The following is a 19,966-nucleotide window of genomic DNA, read 5'->3' as shown; positions in this document are numbered from 1 at the left end:
CATACTCTTTTAACTCATCATCCAACATAGTCAATTACGCATTTTAACAGTCACGTTTTCATACAGGCCTATGTATTCATATTCAAGTCATTCTCTTACGATATTCTGTTTATCTATATAGCTATGTTAGAACCACCATGCAGTTGTGGATATTTATAGTTAGTGTTTTCGTTCAGAGTCGGAGTGCTAATCTAGGATCATGTAATATCAATATTATGATCTTAAAAGGCGAAAGTAAACTGGTCCTACATCAGCACTTCTACTCTGAGACACTATAAATACAGGCCCTAGGTCTCGTGTTTTACATGATGCTATTTCCCCATCTACAGGAGTGTAGTTCCAGTCCGTGTCTGAATGGTGGCTCCTGTGTGGACTTGATTGATAAATATGCGTGTTTCTGCCTGGATGGATACACTGGAAAGAACTGTGACATTGACATAGACGTCTGTCTCGAAACCCCCACCAATGTCACCCTGTGTTTAAATGGAGGGACTTGTCTCGATGGCCAAGGCTCCAATTTCACCTGCAGGTCAGTGAATCTATTCATCATGTAGTCATGTGTATGTATAATACATACATATCAATATATACATATCTGTATATAATATGTACATGTAGAAACTTGGATTCTTTTATATATATTTTTCAATTAATCCAATATATTACAGTATTATAGCACCTCAAACATTTACCTGTTTGGATACACAGATTTTTGCTCCAAGGACTCATTTTAATAATTCATAATAAAGACATACTGTATATATATATATACATGCGTATAACAAGTTACAAAGCCTGATACCTGTCGGCTGTAAGTGAAGTAATACAACATTATCCAGTGTTATGATCTGCATGTTTTGACACAGTCTCTGTATTATGAGTTGAATTAAACCACCGCCTCCCATCAGACTGAAGTCACGCTGCCCCCTCATCTCTCAGATTGACATACATCTGATTGGTTTAATGTCAGGTTGCCACAGCAACAGAACCGTGTCATGTCATTTCCTATTAACACGCTCTCCCTCCCCTGTGTGATGTATGAAGTCTAGCTCAATCAGTGGAGTCTGGTCTCACTTTAAATCAGAGGACTGTTCATAGTAATGACTGGACTGGAATGAATGAAACTAAACACAACAAACACAATGGTTTCCATGTGTTTGTTAGCGTTCCATTGATTCCAGTCCAGCCATTACTATGAGCCGTCCTCCCTCCCTTCACATTGTGAATATAGCCAGACACTGCACTGCAGTAATAGGGTGTAGATTTGCCACAGCGTGGGTCCCCTCGACGTCTCGCTGTTAATTACATTGTCTTAGCTGTAGCACATATGCTCAGGTTCAGGGCCGTAAGTCACTGTGGTCTAGTGTAAAGACAGAGGGTCGCATCCCAAACAGTACCCTAGTCCCTACATCTTCTGACCAGAGTCCTGTAGTGCACTGTAAAGGGAACAGACATTTGGGACGCAGACAGAGAAGGGCTGCCTGCCTGCTGCAGTAATGTTTAGTCTGTTATCAACAGTTGGAGGACAGTTGGGTGTCATGCTGCAGCATCTGGCTCTGTATACTCAATTATAATTCAATGTTTATTTTTTGTGAAATGAATGCTGAAGTTGTGTGCATATGCTTTACTTTCCGTATGCTAGGTTTTCTTTTTGGTTAAACAAATGCTGCATTTTTATGGGTATGCAGTAGATGCCATATGTTGAAGTGATTTAGAAAAGAAGGCGTGTTCTGTTGTCTCCATTTCCTTGGTGACGAGTCACATGTCAATCTAATGTGTCTTTAACACGAAATGACACAATGTATTGTAATCATAAACTGTACGTGAGGGAATAACACTCTTTCTCATTAGGATAATGGATACAAGCATGGATGTTATAGGTTGCAACCAGCGACAGACTGCATGCAGTTCAGTCGATTTGGTATATAGAGATCCATCCAATATTATGCGTGGTGTCAGGATTGCAACAGATTGGATGGTTGAATGTGATGTCTGGATTTGATGGCAATTCGACCAGCCTCGGGGACAAGCAGCATGGAGACAGTTTAAATTGCAGTTCCATTTCCTAGCTTGGTAATGGTTGGATGTTGGTTCTGTTCCAAACGGCACCCTATTCCCTTTATAGTGCCCTTTATTTGACCAAAACCCTATGGGGCTCTGGTCACAAGTAGTGCACTGTTTACAGGTAGGTAATAGGGTTCCATTTGGGACGCAGGTAGTGTCTCCTTGAAGTAAGACGTCCGTTCTCAATCTGCTGGTGTCTCCAGAGATTTGAGGAGTCCTATGCGAATGCATTTCAGCCACATTATTATAATACCCATGGACATGAATAGGACTTGGATGGTGAGAATGCATTCTAGAGATTGTTACTTTATGTTGTGTGTAGTAAAACTGCTTTCCCCCCCAAGCTATCACTGTCAATACTGCAGAGTAGTCTAGACCGGTTTTATGCTACTTCTATGCCACTGCTATACTTAATATGGTAACACTTTACTTGACACCCAGCGTCATAACTATGTCATAATGTGTCATAACAGCTGACACAACTTGTCATAACCTGTTATAATATGGTCATAACACTGTCATGACACATATATTTAGACCTGTTATGACATATATTGAGTTATTTTATGGCTGGTTATGACACCTACATAAGTGTTAAAACCCACAAAGCAAAACATTCCATTACACCATAGCCTACGTGTCAACAGTATGTTTATATTATATATTATATTTTTAATGGACCATATTAAAGTATCATTGTAATTGTGCAAACATTGATGTCGGACATGCACCTATCCCAGTTCTCTGTTTCTGGTGACTGGGATGAATGTAGGAGCAGATTTCAGGAGCAGGACAAGACACCCTCTTTTAGACTGATGACTGACATAAGGGCATGTACGTGACAGGCCTATCTGGATTATATGATTATGATGGTCATAATGCTTCTTGACAGTGTCATAAAGTCTGTTTTCTTAGTCCAAGTAAAGTGACACAGGATGTTCATAATGCTACATGACAGGGAAATAAAGTGTCTTTTCTACAAATGATTTAAAATATGATGCAGCATCTGGCTCTGTATACTTCTCGTTTTTAGCTGATCGGAGTGGAAGCCGGTGGGTTCGTCTGCTGCTTAAGCCCATCAGTGACAAAGACTGAGGAGCTGTGCATTCCAAGATGTCTTTCTGCACACCACTGTTGTACTGTGCCTTTACTTGCCTGCATGTGGCCCGCCTATTAGCTTGCACCATTCTTGCTATTCTCCTTTGACCTCTCATCAACAAGCTGTTTTTTTGCCCACAGGACTGCCGCTAACTGGAAGGTTTTTGTTTGTCGCACCATTCTCAGTAAACCCTAGACTCTGTTGTGCATGAAAAGCCCAGGAGGCCGGCCGTTTCTGAGATACTGGAGCTGGTATGCCTGGAACTGGTATGCCTGGAACTGGTATGCCTGGCACTGGTATGCCTGGAACTGGTATGCCTGGCACTGGTATGCATGGCACTGGTATGCCTGGCACTGGTATGCCTGGAACTGGTATGCCTGGAAATGGTATGCCTGGCACTGGTATGCCTGGAACTGGTATGCCGGGCACTGGTATGCCTGGCACTGGTATGCCTGGAACTGGTATGCCTGGAACTGGTATACCTGGCATCGACGATCACTGGTATGCCTGGCATCGCTTAGGTCACTCATTTTGCCCATTCTAACGATCACTCGAACAGAAACTGGATGTCTCGATGCCTGCTTTGCACACTCTTGGCATTTTCTCAACCAGCTTCACCTGGAACAGTCTTAAAGGAGTTCCCACATATGCTGAGCACTTGTTAGCCTCATTATTGTTATTTTTATTGTGTCACTTTTTATTGTTTCTTTTTATTTTAGTCCAGTTGGTAAATATTTTCTTCTTCTTGATCTGGTTAAGGGCTTGTAAGTAAGCATTTCACAGTAAAGTCTACACCTGTTGGTTAAGGGCTTGTAAGTAAGCATTTCACAGTAAAGTCTACACCTGTTGGTTAAGGGCTTGTAAGTAAGCATTTCACAGTAAAGTCTACACTTGTTGTATTCGGCGCATGTGACAAGTGAAGTTTGATTTGATTAGATATGTTAAATGACTTCTATGCGATATCCTTGTCTTCTCCCAGTTGTCCAGCAGGTTTCATAGGGGACTTCTGTGAGATGGACGTTAATGAATGCTGTTCAGATCCATGTCTCCACGGGGCTATCTGCCGAGACCTGCTTAACGGATACCTCTGTCACTGCAGGGCAGGTGAGTACATTAACTAAGATTGGTAACAGTTATAATGCATGACAAGGTGGTTATAATGAAGCAATAAGGCCAAATGAGGTGTGGTATATGACCACTATACCACGGCTAAGGGCTGTTCTTAAGCGCGACGCAATGTGGAGTGCCTGGATACAGCCCTTAGCCGCGGGACAGTATATTGGCCATATACTGTACTGTACCACAAACCCCCCATGTGCCTTGTTGCTATTATAAACTGGTTACCAATATAAAAAAGTATGTTTGCTTCATACCCATGGCATATTGTCTGATATACCACAGCATTCAGCCAATCAGCATTCAGAGCTCTAACTACCCAGTTTATAATGCATTCTATGACCTGGTTCATGGCTACCTCTGCCACTTCAGGGCAGGTAAGTCACTGGACAACAACTAAGATCGGGGGTGCAACTCAATAGTAGGAAGGTGTTCCTAATGTTTTGTACACTCAGTGTATATATTAATGTTTTTGAAATATATACCTGGTTAACACTGACGCTCTAACTGCAGAGTAGGTAAGTTACTGGGATGTAGATTGGTTACAATACGTCACTGGACATGGACTCAGATCGGCTTTATCGCTATTCTAGCAGGCCTATGTGTTGCAGAATACTGATGTTGTACAATGATGATTGACATTATCAATCATTTTTTTATGATTCAAAGCAAATCAATCTATTTTTCATCTCCCAGTAAAATCAGATAACAGGCCTAGATCTCTTGCAAAACATGTTGCAATAGATTATAAATCATTTTCTTACCACTTTAATTATTTATGGTGAAAAGCTAGCACAGCATCTCTTCAGGTGTGGGTGGATCAATACTTGTATTTTGCTTACAGATAAAGCATTAATTTGACATTTTTACACTTTAGTCATTTAGCAGACAGATCAGTGTCTGCACCACGTGCTCTCACGACTGGTGTCCACCAGGGCTCAGATCACCGCCGCTTGACAGTACCCCCGCTTACAGTGTAGTGGGCAGTAATACAGTTGAAGTCAGAAGTTTACATACACCTTAGCCAAATATATTCAAACTCAATTTTTCACAATTTCTGACATTTAATCTTAGCAAGAATTCCCTGTCTTAGATCAGTTAGGTTCACCACTTTATTTTAAGAATGTGAAATGTCAGAATAGTAGTAGAGAGAATGATTTATTTTAGCTTTTATTTCTTTCATCACATTCCCATTGGGTCAGAAGTTTACATACATTCAATTAGTATTTGGCAGCATTAGCCTTCCACAAGCTTCCTACAATAAGTTGGGTGAATTTTGGCCCATTCCTCCTGACAGAGCTGGTGTAACTGAGTCAGGTTTGTAGGCCTTCTTGCTCGTACACACTTTTTCAGTTCTGCCCACAAATTTTCTATAGGCTTGAGGTCAGGGCTTTGTGATGGCCACTCCAATACCTTGACTTTGTTGTCCTTAAGCCGTTTTTCCACAACTTTGGAAGTATGCTTGGGATCATTGTCCATTTGGAAGACCCATTTGCGACCAATCTTTAACTTCCTGACTGATGTCTTCAGATATTGCTTCAATATATCCACATCATTTTACCTCCTCATGATGCCATCTATTTTGTGAAGTCCACCAGTCCCTCCTGCAGTAAAGCACCCCCACAACATGATGCTGCAACCCCTGTGCTTCACGGTTGGGATGGGGGTGTTCGGCTTGCAAGCCTCCCCCTTTTTCCTCAAAACATAACGATGGTCATTACAGCCAAACAGTTCTATTTTTGTTTCATCTGACCAGAGGACATTTCTCAAAAGAAATACGATCTTTGTCCCCATGTGCAGTTGCAAACCGTAGTCTGGCTTTTTTATGGCGGTTTTGGAGCAGTGGCTTCTTCCTTGCTGAGCGGCCTTTCAGGTTGTGTCAATATAGGACTCGTTTTACTGTGGATATATATACTTTTGTACCCGTTTCCTCCAGCATCTTCACAAGGTCCTTTGCTGCTGTTCTGGGATTGATTTGCACTTTTCGCACCTAAGTACGTTCATCTCTAGGAGACAGAACACGTTTCCTTCCTGAGCGGTATGGCGGCTGCATGGTATCACGGTGTTTATACTTGCATACTATTGTTTGTACAGATGAACGCAGTACCTTTAGGCGTTTGGAAATTGCTCCCAAGGATGAACCAGACTTGTGGATGTCTACAAATTTTTTTCTGAGGTCTTGGCTGATTTCTTTTGATTTTCCCATAATGTCAAGCAAAGAGGCACAGAGTTTGAAGGTAGACCTTGAAATACATCCAGAGGTACACCTCCAATTGACTCAAATGATGTCAATCAGCCTATCAGAAGCTTCTAAAGCCATGATGTCATTTTCTGGAATTTTCCAAGCTGTTTATAGCTACAGACAACTTAGTGTATGTAAACTTCTGACCCACTGGAATTGTAATACAGTGAAATTTAAGTGAAATAATCTGTCTGTACACAATTGTTGGAAAAATTACATGTGTCATGCACAAAGTAGATGTCCTAACCGACTTGCCAAAACTATAGTTTGTTAACATGAAATGTGTGGAGTGGTTGAAAAAAAACGAGTTTTAATGACTCCAAACTAAGTGTATGTAAACTTCCGACTTCAACTCTATGTGTATATACAGTGCATGTGATATTATAAATACCTCATGTGATTTGTAATAAGTCTAAACAATTAGCCTATTCAAATGTTTATCTGACTCCAAAAGATAAATATACACGTTAGCATTAGGCAATGAGTTGATGTAGACGAGCAAGAATTGGTCTGAGAATGTTCGATATCAAAGGTATATATTTAATTAACATTGTTCAATGAATGGATTCACATACAAGGCATTACAATTCAGTTACAAGCATTAACAAGCATTATAAAGCATTATTCCAAGCCTATAGACACTAAGGTTAATGTACAGGACAAAGCATGAACAAAGCGATGCTTATTAGATCAGAGGCCTAGAAGCCTAAGAAATGAGAATGGATCATTCAACCTTCCGCCATGGACTGGATACAGGATAAGAGACAGAAAGAACAAATGCATTTAATTCCATTTATAACATATGAAGGTGCAACCTTTCAACCCAAAACCAACCACTTTTGACCAATCAAACGATACTAACGATACTTGATGGTCAGGTTTACAGTGCTCCCCATGTCAGTGTCCTTTTGGCTTAGGAGTCTGTTCCCTCACCCTTGCTATGGAAGGGGTCTTCTGAGGATAGACAGCTCTGTAGCTCAGAGCTCACAGCATAGGAATGAAACCTTTTAGATACCACAATTCGATGGGAGATGGAGGCTAGGTGGTTCGACTGGAATTCACCCGCTTAGACACAGCTACTCATTCGTAGCTTGGGAAGAAAAATATTTATTTGTCTTCAAACTTGTTTTGGGTTCGTTGACCTTCTAGACCTTGGCTGCAGCTTGGGTCATGTAGTCTTCCTGTAAATGATATACTCACAGGTTTTATACCCTTGGGTCAGAAGTGGGCGTAACTGCCTTTAGGGCAATTCTCTGGGCGTACCAAGTTAATGAGGCAAGGTCTAGATTTTATTCAAATCCAATTTTAGACAATTAACTTAACATTTCATCTTCCCCAAAACATTCTCTTTGATTTGGATATTTTCCGTACAATGTATAAACATCAAACATATACTAGGAAAACTCTTCACATTACAATGTTTTCGTAATAACGTCATCTATTAACCTTTAATAACAAAACAAAAATGATGTACATTATCATATTCCATCTATCGTCATGACCACCATTGTGGCTGACGGAAACCATTGTTCCAAAGTCCCTTTATTTCATGTTTAATGTTCTAAAGGCTGGTTCTCCATAGTAACAGGACAAAGGAATTTGTCTGTGGCCTGAGATTTACCAGGAGCCTGAGGGGTCATAAAACACCCCACATCTTCAGACCCCTAGATCTCTCCTCCTCTGTTGGGGTTGAGAGATAATCTGTAGGATTGTGGTCTCCTGTAACCTGACCTGGTCAGGACAGTCATGACAGTATTATTCTATAGCATTCGATAGTCAGTCCTCTGAATACTGTAACAGGGAGGAATATTTTGGCCCCTCAAAGGGGAAGGGTTGACTAGTCATTTGGCATTGTCCTCTGTCTTCCAACTCCAGGTGTCAGAGAGCACATAAATTAGGGCCGAGCCTACAACAGCTGCCTCTGAAAAAACACAGAAGTACTAGTAATAATTGCATAGCAGAGGTGAAAGACACACCTCTCAGCACTGATTGCTGATTGCCTGGCAAAGGTGAAGAAAACATCCCCTACAATACACCACTCCCACAAATTAGCAAGACTGTTACACAAATAGGCCTGAAACTAATCCACAAGTCCACAATGACAGTCACAAGTACAGAGCAGTCAGACAGTTCAAACAGCAATGATTAAGTAGACTAATATGTAAAACACAACACGTAAATGCAATTGCCCTACAAGACAATACCAGCATCTACTTATTGGATTTTAGAAAATCCTTGCTTCTCTTGTAATAGCTGATGTCCTTCTAAACACCTAGCCTATAGCCTCATCCAAACACCTAGCCTATAGCCTCATCCAAACACCTAGTCTATAGCCTCATCCAAACACCTAGTCTATAGCCTCATCCAAACACCTAGTCTATAGCCTCATCAAGACACCTAGTCTATAGCCTCATCCAAACACCTAGTCTATAGCCTCATCCAAACACCTAGTCTATAGCCTCATCCAAACACCTAGTCTATAGCCTCATCAAGACACCTAGTCTATAGCCTCATCCAAACACCTAGTCTATAGCCTCATCCAAACACCTAGTCTATAGCCTCATCAAGACACCTAGTCTATAGCCTCATCCAAACACCTAGCCTATAGCCTCATCAAGACACCTAGTCTATAGCCTCATCCAAACACCTAGCCTATAGCCTCATCCAAACACCTAGCCTATAGCCTCATCAACACACCTAGCCTATAGCCTCATCCAAACACCTAGCCTATAGCCTCATCAACACACCTATAGCCTCATCAACACACCTAGCCTATAGCCTCATCAAAACACCTAGCCTATAGCCTCATCAACACACCTATAGCCTCATCAACACACCTGGCCTATAGCCTCATCAACACACCTATAGCCTCATCAACACACCTGGCCTATAGCCTCATCAAAACACCTAGCCTATAGCCTCATCAACACACCTATAGCCTCATCCAAACACCTAGCCTATAGCCTCATCAACACACCTATAGCCTCATCAACACACCTAGCCTATAGCCTCATCAACACACCTAGCCTATAGCCTCATCAAAACACCTAGCCTATAGCCTCATCAACACACCTATAGCCTCATCAACACACCTATAGCCTCATCAACACACCTATAGCCTCATCAACACACCTAGCCTATAGCCTCATCAACACACCTAGCCTATAGCCTCATCAAAACACCTAGTCTATAGCCTCATCAAAATCTCCCTGTCTCTCCATTAACCTTTGTGTGTGTGTGTGTGTGTGTGTGTGTGTGTGTGTGTGTGGGTGTGGGTGTGTGGGTGTGGGTGTGTGTGCCCCCTCCAAAAAAGAAGCAAAGCAGCAAATAGAAGGAATCTGATTGATATTCTCTTAAGAGGGTGGTGGATGTGAGTGAAGCTAGGGCTCACCGCACTGCAAGTACACACACACATCCCACCTCCCTCCACACTGCGGTGCTCAGTCTGTGGGCTTTGTTCCTTGGCAGGTTGGACAGGCCTTCACTGTGAGTTGGACATTAATGAGTGCCTTCCGCAGCCCTGCAACCAAGGGATGTGCATCCAGAACGAGCCTGGCTACGGCTACACCTGTTTCTGTCGTCCTGGATTTGTGGTGAGGCTTACCCAGCACACTCTTCCCTTATTTCATCCTTCCCTCTATCCTCCTTCATCCCTATTGCCTCCCCCTCTTTCTCTATCTCTGTGTGAATCTCTCTCTCGCCCTTCTTTCCTTTGCTCTTCTCCATGTCTGAAATGTTAGCATTTCTTTCAATATGTTATTCATCTTCTTTCTTCTCCCAGAATGTGATGGTATTATATTTACCATCCTAGTCATGGCAGGATAAGGCAGAGGCTGAATATTTACCCTCCTAGTCATGGCAGGATAAGGCAGAGGCTGAATATTTACCCTCCTAGTCATGGGCAGGATAAGGCAGTTCCATCTGGCACCCTATTCCCTATACAGTACACTACCTTTGACCCAAGCCCTAGTCAACAGAAGTACACTACGCAGGGTATCAATTGACAATAGGGTGCCATTTGGGCCATGTTCAGAGAGAGGTTATTTAGTTCAGTCTCCACCACTGTAGATGTCATTCGCAGGCATTTGTGATCATCTCTCCTGCTGCTACAAATCATTTACACCCTTATTAAGGTGGCCTGAATCCTAATGTCTTCCTTACCAAGCCCATGTGTGTCTCAAATTGAACCCTATTCCCTGTGTAGTGCCCTACTTTTGTCCATGACCTCACATCATAGATGGAATTATGCGAATGACTAATAAAATAAACAAATATTTATGTTAGATTAGATTATATAGCTATGGTATAATGTCTATATATTTGACTATTTCTATGGTCAACTAATGTTTATCTATATTTCTGTTTCTATAGTCTAATGTCTATCTCTGTTTTACATGTACAGGGGAGGAACTGTGAGCACAATTACGATGACTGCCTGCTCCAGCCGTGTCCGGGAGGATCCTCCTGTGTTGATGGTATCAACGAGGTCAGCTGTCAGCCAGTCGAGGGAGACATGTCCTCTGTGCCCTGGGAGCCTTCTATGACACAAATCCCTCGGGGATCCCTGCTCACCACGTCACCAATGTCACCAGTGTCACCGTACAGTGAACAACCAACAGGTATGGAGGTCAATCGTAAAGACCACAGTCATATAACAGTTGGGTCAGTACTTTGTGGTCAGGTCAACCGTAAGATCAGCCGTTAGATCACACAACCATACTCTGGTTATATTATAACACCAATGACATAACACCAGTGTCGCCGTAAAGTGTGAATCCAGTGGAGGCTGAACAACCAAGAGGTATATAGATCAATCTTTGAACTTCTGTTATAGTTGGTTCAGCACAGCCTGTATGTGATCGTATGTGCTGTTATAGGGATATGATATAAGGACATATGTTTCCATGCTCACCACACCACTGTCACCAGCGTACTGCAAAGGTGATAAATGCAGGGTATTTTGTGTTGATAGTGTTACGGAAGCAACTAGATGGCCTATTGTTAACACTGTACTCGGCTAAGTCTAGGGCTTCATAATGGTTCTGTAACCTGATTGGATGTGTGCAGTAATGTGACAAGTAAGCGTATGCAACCAGGTGTTAAATGTATGTATCCAGGGGACAGCAACCTTACCCTGGTCCAGGGTCAACTCTGTTATGGTATGTATGTATCCAGAGGACAGCAACCTTACCCTGGTCCTTGGTCAACTCTGTTATGGTATGTATGTATCCAGAGGACAGCAACCTTACCCTGGTCCAGGGTCCACTCTGTTATGGTATGCATGTATCCAGGGGACAGCAACCTTACCCTGGTCCAGGGTCCACTCTGTTATGGTATGTATGTATCCAGGGGACAGCAACCTTACCCTGGTCCAGGGTCAACTCTGTTATGGTATGTATCTATCCAGGGGACAGCAACCTTACCCTGGTCCAGGGTCAACTCTGTTATGGTATGTATGTATCCAGGGGACAGCAACCTTACCCTGGTCCAGGGTCAACTCTGTCATGGTATGTATGTATCCAGGGGACAGCAACCTTACCCTGGTTCAGGGTCCACTCTGTTATGGTATGTATGTAACCAGGGGACAGCAACCTTACCCTGGTCCAGGGTCCACTCTGTTATGGTATGTATGTATCCAGAGGACAGCAACCTTACCCTGGTCCTGGGTCAACTCTGTTATGGTATGTATGTATCCAGGGGACAGCAACCCTACCCTGGTCCTGGGTCAACTCTGTTATGGTATGTATGTATCCAGGGGACAGCAACCTTACCCTGGTCCAGGGTCAACTCTGTTATGGTATGTATGTATCCAGAGGACAGCAACCTTAACCTGGTCCAGGGTCAACTCTGTTATGGTATGTATGTATCCAGGGGACAGCAACCTTACCCTGGTCCAGGGTCAACTCTGTTATGGTATGTATGTATCCAGGGGACAGCAACCTTACCCTGGTCCAGGGTCCACTCTGTTATGGTATGTATGTATCCAGGGGACAGCAACCTTACCCTGGTCCAGGGTCAACTCTGTTATGGTATGTATGTATCCAGGGGACAGCAACCTTTCCCTGGTCCAGGGTCCACTCTGTTATGGTATGTATGTATCCAGGGGACAGCAACCTTTCCCTGGTCCAGGGTCAACTCTGTTATGGTATGTATGTATCCAGGGGACAGCAACCTTACCCTGGTCCAGGGTCAACTCTGTTATGGTATGTATGTATCCAGGGGACAGCAACCTTACCCTGGTCCAGGGTCAACTCTGTTATGGTATGTATGTATCCAGGGGACAGCAACCTTTCCCTGGTCCAGGGTCCACTCTGTTATGGTATGTATGTATCCAGGGGACAGCAACCTTTCCCTGGTCCAGGGTCCACTCTGTTATGGTATGTATGTATCCAGGGGACAGCAACCTTACCCTGGTCCAGGGTCAACTCTGTTATGGTATGTATGTATGTATCCAGGGGACAGCAACCTTACCCTGGTCCAGGGTCAACTCTGTCATGATCGGCCATTCCAAGCAGATTCGTTTATTTGTTCTAAAGAACCAAAACAAACACGTACAGAAAAGGAAACAAAAGAGGCCTGAACTAAAGATAAAAATCTCAACCTCGCGGCCTCATGGTCACCAAATAAACCAGCAGCTTCACCTCTTGCCAGCTGGTACACTGACTGACCCGTCACCTGATGACGTGCTTATCAAGGCCTCCCGGCAGAGCACAGCCCTTGACTTGGTTGGTGCTGCCACCTGGGGGATGGAGTGTGGAAGTGTATCCTGGTAGAGTGTGTTGCTAACACTAAACAACCTCTCCATGTCTTATTAACAGTAGGTCAACCATAAGATCGTAGTCATTTAAATACCAGTTGGGTCAAAATGGGTTATTTTATTACGCCAATGTCAAAACACCACTTTTATATTGTCATAACACCAGTGTCAAAATGTCATAACACCAGTGTTATAACACCCTTCTCAGAAGGTCATAACACCAGTGTCATAGTGTCATAATGTCTTAACACCAGTGTCATAATGTCGTAACACCAGTGTCATAATGTCGTAACACCAGTGTCATAATGTCGTAACACCAGTGTTATAACACCAGTCTTAGAAGGTCATAACACCAGTGACATAATGTCGTAACACCAATGTCATAATGTCATAACACCAGTGTCATAATGTCGTAACACCAGTGTCATAATGTCGTAACACCAGTGTTATAACACCAGTCTTAGAAGGTCATAACACCAGTGACATAATGTCGTAACACCAATGTCATAATGTCATAACACCCGTGTCATAATACCATAACACCAGTGTCATAATGTCCTAACACCAGTACATGTAGCACCCTCTGATTTAATCAAAAAGAAAGAAAGCACAAATAAACTAATCTGCAAATCAATTCATTAAAAATGCAATACTGACAACAAAAAATTATATGCCAAACAAGCTCAACTACATATTACAAGTATGATGATATTAGACAGTAATGCGCTTCCTCACCGAGATAGAATCGAAATAAATAAGTTGTGTTAGAGGTTTGAGAAACTCATGAATATATCTAAACTAGGTCACTATCTAAACAGCCCCAGTGCCCTTGGTGCTGCTGCAAATAGACTCAGAGTCCTTCTGCAGTCTGCAGCACTCCTTGGCACCTCCGAATGGAACCTTAGAATACTCAGCTACCGACTAGTTAACCACATAGGTCTACTCATTCTATCAAACATTTACCAAACAGAGGAAGAAAAATGGACACTTTTATTTGTCTCGTCTATCTCCATGACATACATTGGAAGCAAGCATGTGAATTTTAAACAGTGAGGAAATAAATGTATTTTTGTTCCTATCACACATACACTACATGACCAACAGTATATGGATACCTGCTCGTCGAACATCTCATTCCAAAATCATGGGCATTAATATGGAGTTGGTCCCCCCTTTGCTGCTGTAACAGCCTCCACTCTTCTGGGAAGGCTTTCCACTAGATGTTGGAACATTGCCGCCGGGACTTGCTTCCATTCAGCCACAAGCATTAGTGAGATCGGGCACTGATGTTGGGCGATTAGGCCTCGCTCACGGTCGGCAATCCAATTAATCTCAATGGTGTTCGATGGGGTTACGGTCAGGGCTCTGTGCAGACCAGTCAAGTTCTTCCACAACTATCTTGACAAACCATTTCTGTATGGACCTCGCTTTGTGCACAAGGGCATTGTCAAGCTGAAACAGAAAAGGGCCTTCCCAAACTGTTGGCTCAAAGTTGGAAGCACAGAATCATCTAGAATGTCATTGTATGCTGTCGCGTTAAGATTTCCCTTCACTGGAACTAAGGGGCCTAGCCCGAACCATGAAAACCAGCCCCAGACCATTATTCCTCCTCCACCAAACTTTACAGTTGGTACTATGCATTCGGGCAGGTAGCATTCTCCTGCAATCCGCCAAACCCAGATTCGTTCCGTCGGACTGCCAGATGGTGAATTGTGAATCATCACTCCAGAAAACGCTTTTCCACTGCTCCACAGTCCAATGGTGGCGAGCTTTACACCACTCCAGGCTACGCTTGGCATTGCACATGGTGATCTTAGGCTTGTGAGCGGCTTCTCGGCCATGGAAACCCATTTCATGAAGCTCCCGATGAACAGTTCTTGTGCTGACATGCTTCCAGAGGCAGTTTGGAACTCGGTAGTGAGTGTTGCAACACCTGCATTGCTTGCTGTTTGGGGTTTTAGGCTGGGTTTCTGTACAGCACTTTGAGATATCAGCTGATGTACGAAGGGCTATATAAATACATTTGATTTGATTTGATTTGTTGCAACCAAGGACAGACCATTTTTACCCGCCACGCACTTCAGCACTTGGCTGTCCCGTTCTGTGAGCTTATGTGGCCTACCACTTCGCGGCTGAGCCGTTGTTGCTCCTAGACATTTCCACTTCACAAAAACAGCACTTACAGTTGACTGGAGCAGCTATAGCAGGGCAACATTTTGACAAACTGACTTGTTGGAAAGGTGGAATCCAATGATGGTGCCACGTTGAAGGTCACGCAGCTCTTCAGTAAGGCCATTCTACTGCTAATGTTTGTTTATAGAAATTGCATGGCTGTGTGCACGATTTTATACACCTGTCAGCAACTGGTGTGGCTGAAATAGCCGAATCCACTAATTTGAAGGGGTGTCCACATACTTTTGTATATACTGTATAGTGTATACTCCGTTTTATGTGGATTTGAAACATTGAGGAAAATAATTATAATGTATTCTCTTATCACCATATATGAGACATTGGACGCAAGGAAAGTTAACAATAGATTAATCTCCTGCCTGGTCAAGGTCGACTGTACTTTCTGTCCCTGGACAATAGTGTATACAAACCTGATGTACTGTAGCGTTGTAGGATGAGGATCAATGAGGATCCTGTATAGCAAACAGAGTTTTCTAAAGGGACTCTATGGCTGCTTCCCAAATCATACCCTATCCTCTACAAAGTGTACTATATGGACCAATTAGGTGCCTTTTGAGCAGTAAAACTTGTTGACAATTCTGTCATAAAGAGCACAAGTTCAACTTAATAAAAAACACTTGAGGAAGATGTCAGCTTGACGTCGAAATGTAATTCACTTGTTCTCATCCTGTACAATGGTTGCCCATAACAGTGTTGACCAGTTCACATTAAAACAGCCATGAATCCCCTTGAAATGGAAGCTTGTTGTGTGCAACAGAGAAGGGCAATTGAATTCAAGCTTCACAAAAAATATTGTAAATTGTTCAAACATTAAATTTTTTTATTTAACTATGCATGTCAGTTAAGAACAACGTATTATTTACAATGATGGCATACCCCAGCCAAACCCAGACAATGCAGGGCCAATCGTGCGCCTCCCTATGGGACTCCCAATAAGGGCCGGATGCGATGCAGCCAGGAACCAGGTACTGCAGTGACGTCTCTTGCACTGAGATACAGTGTCTTAGACCACTGCGCCAATCGGGAGCTCATTTCTGGCCTGTCTATCTGTGGGTAACATGGTTGACGTGCTATGATCAATCTACTCAGTTTTCCACCACAAAACACCAGAAAATGGCAAAAGAAACTGTAGAATCAACTCACCTGCTTTTATAAAATATATTTAAAAAGGAATATTTTCACTCAATTTAAAACAAGAGTTCAGTTCAGGTAACAGAGTTGACCTGAAAATGAATCACTAATAACAATAAATAAATAAATAATAATCTTCAGAAATGACTGTCAAAACAACAACATAACTAGGGCTTTACAATGATGGTGAAACTTGGAGAAATGCTGGGGTTAAGTGGGTTAAAATCTTCCTAGAAGTCACGAAGGATGCACAGAAAATGCTGAATTTTGTCACTAACAAGTCTTTATTCATATAAAAAATCTGATGTATTGAATTCTCCATGTGATCTATATTAAATGGCACTTCATGTAATATAACAGGCTTTTAAAATTCAATATTTGTAAACAATTTCTACTTAAAAGGAACTCATTTTGTGGAACGCCCCATATATGGAATATAGTAAATAACCCAGGTATTATATGGAATATAATAAATAACCCAGGTATTATATGGAATATAATAAATAACCCAGGTATTATATGGAATATAGTAAATAACCAAGGTATTATATGGAATATAGTAAATAACCCAGGTATTATATGGAATATAATAAATAACCAAGGTATTATATGGAATATAATAAATAACCCAGGTATTATATGGAATATAATAAATAACCCAGGTATTATATGGAATATAGTAAATAACCCAGGTATTATATGGAATATAGTAAATAACCCAGGTATTATATGGAATATAGTAAATAACCCAGGTATTATATGGAATATAGTAAATTAGCCGGTTATTATATGGAATATAGAAAATAACCCAGTTATTATATGGGGCCATAGTAAATAACATGGTTATTACATGGAATATAGTAAATAGCCTGGTTATTATACGGGCTGTAGTAAATAACCCAGTTATTATATGGGCTGTAGTAAATACCCGGTTATTATATGGAATATAGTAAATATCCTGGTTATTATATGGTATATAGTAAATAACCCGGTTATTATATGGTATATAGTAAATAACCCGGTTATTATATGGAATATGGTAAATATCCTGGTTATTATATGGTATATAGTAAATAACCCGGTTATTATATGGAATATAGTAAATATCCTGGTTATTATATGGTATATAGTAAATAACCCGGTTATTATATGGAATATAGTAAATAACCCGGTTATTATATGGAGTAGTGCACAATATGTCACCCACCACCTGGATTCAGTCTTTATGTAGCAACATTTGAAATTGTGTTTTTTACATTGGATAAAAGTAGAGACTCAGAGCTACAAAATGGTATGTCATACATTACATTTGAGGAACAATGGGAAAGTAATTCTCCTTTTGAAGTTGATCAACTTGTAAACTCACTTTTGAGAAAATGGCCTTTAAATGTTTTGGTATCTAGTGAAGAGCTCTTCTTTGTCTACACCCATTCAGCATCGTTCACACCCTCTTAAGCTTTAGCCCCACCCATCTCGTTTCACTCTCAGAGCGCACACCTGACGCTCTGGCCGATGATTGGATAACATGAAAACAGCCTAGCCAGCTCTGCTGGCAACAATTTCATTGGGATGCAGCCAATGGCTTTCTTTATGGTCTCTACAGTATGTGAGATAGAGAGTGTTGAACACAATATAGTGGAAGATGATGGGCACCTTAAAATCCGCACACCAATCTTGGAGGAGAAGGAAAGCTTACAGCAGATACACCTCAATAATGATCGTCACAGCCCAGACCTGTTATCAATGGCTGCCACGTTTGACAGGGATACAATGACATACTGTAAGCTGTGTTCTATGAACTGGTTTACAGTAACAGGGATGAAATGACATACTGTAAACTGTGTTCTATGAACTGGTTTACAGTAACAGGGATGAAATGACATACTGTAAGCTGTGTTCTATGAACCGGTTTACAGTAACAGGGATGAAATGACATACTGTAAGCTGTGTTCTATGAACCGGTTTACAGTAACAGGGATGAAATGACGTACTGTAAGCTTGTGTTCTATGAACCGGTTTACAGTAACAGGGATGAAATGGCATACTGTAAGCTGTGTTCTATGAACTGGTTTACAGTAACAGGGGTGAAATGACGTACTGTAAGCTGTGTTCTATGAATTGGTTTACAGTAACAGGGATGAAATGACATACTGTAAGCTGTGTTCTATGAACCGGTTTACAGTAACAGGGATGAAATGACGTACTGTAAGCTGTGTTCTATGAACCGGTTTACAGTAACAGCGATGAAATGACGTACTGTAAGCTGTGTTCTATGAACCGGTTTACAGTAACAGGGATGAAATGACGTACTGTAAGCTGTGTTCTATGAACCGGTTTACAGTAACAGGGAGAGCTAGCCTACTCTGTTTATTGTGCTCTGTTTCTACGTCCATGATTTTGGTCCAAGTTGTCATGACAATGCGCTGGTGAGGAAAAACGTTTGTTGCGTGTTGCCTTGATTGAACCATTTTATGGGGTAAAAGTATGGTAAATGGTTAAAATTGCGATCCCTATTTTTCAAGTGCAGTGATTTGACTGTTTTATGTCGTACGCGTACGGTGATTGGTAAATTTTGCAAAGGCTTGCGTAATATGAAGAGAAACGTTGATTTTTGTAAAAAAAAAAAAAATGATTACAGAATCTTACAATCCTGGAGGTACTGATGTAATAGCAGCAGTATAAAACCCTTCAGACTTCAGTCAAAGAGAGACAGGTGATTCATAGAACACACTTCCTTGGTTCCTTGGTTGCAGCTCAGTTGTTAGAGCATGGTGCTTGCAACGCCAGGGATGTGGGTTCAATTCCTGTGTTGGACAAGTATGGAAAAAGTATGCATTCGCTCTGGATAAGAGAGTCTGCTAAATGACTAGAATGTAAAATGTTCCTTCGTCTTGGTTGTCTATGGGTTGTGTGTTTCTCTGTGTGAGGACAATCGGACAACCCATGGAAACAGTATATCCTTTTGTATACTTGTTTTATTTTTTCACCTCGACAGCTTAGTTGCTTATTGTTCTGTAAATGCCATCAGGTTGTTCCTGTTCAGGGTTAACTAAATGAGTTTGTGTTTTAATGTGTTGTTTTGACAGTTCTGCTAATTGGGTGTGTTTTTGACCATTTTATATAGTCTGTTGGCTGTTGCGTAACCTTACTCGCAAGTCACGGAGTCGTGTATGTGTCATCGGCAGTTCATGAATATTCATGAGTTGGGGCCTGGCTGCATACAAATATCCCTGTCTCTATTTGTCATCCCAGCAGTTGGTTCATGTTCTCTGTGTTTATGTAACTGGCAAACAGACACACGTGCAAACACACACACACACACACACACACACACACACACACACACACACACACAAATGCATAC

General features: G+C 41.8%; 1 protein-coding gene across 1 annotated transcript in view; it reads left to right on the top strand.

Annotated features, from left to right (window-relative positions):
* Window positions 1-19,966, top strand: part of LOC116361740 (protein eyes shut homolog) — a gene marked incomplete at its 3' end in the record, with an annotated part of 120,861 nt that overhangs the window by 17,086 nt on the left and 83,809 nt on the right. Inside the window, exons 4-7 of the mRNA XM_031816060.1 lie at window positions 330-529; window positions 4,143-4,267; window positions 9,990-10,114; window positions 10,924-11,140. Of these exons, the coding sequence (XP_031671920.1) occupies window positions 330-529; window positions 4,143-4,267; window positions 9,990-10,114; window positions 10,924-11,140 (667 nt within the window). The remainder of the gene's footprint in view (window positions 1-329; window positions 530-4,142; window positions 4,268-9,989; window positions 10,115-10,923; window positions 11,141-19,966) is intronic.

Source organism: Oncorhynchus kisutch, unplaced genomic scaffold, assembly GCF_002021735.2.
Source record: "Oncorhynchus kisutch isolate 150728-3 unplaced genomic scaffold, Okis_V2 scaffold738, whole genome shotgun sequence".
Lineage (NCBI taxonomy): Eukaryota > Metazoa > Chordata > Actinopteri > Salmoniformes > Salmonidae > Oncorhynchus > Oncorhynchus kisutch.
Note: the sequence above shows the minus strand (reverse complement) of the source record. Positions and strands in the feature narration are given on the sequence as shown.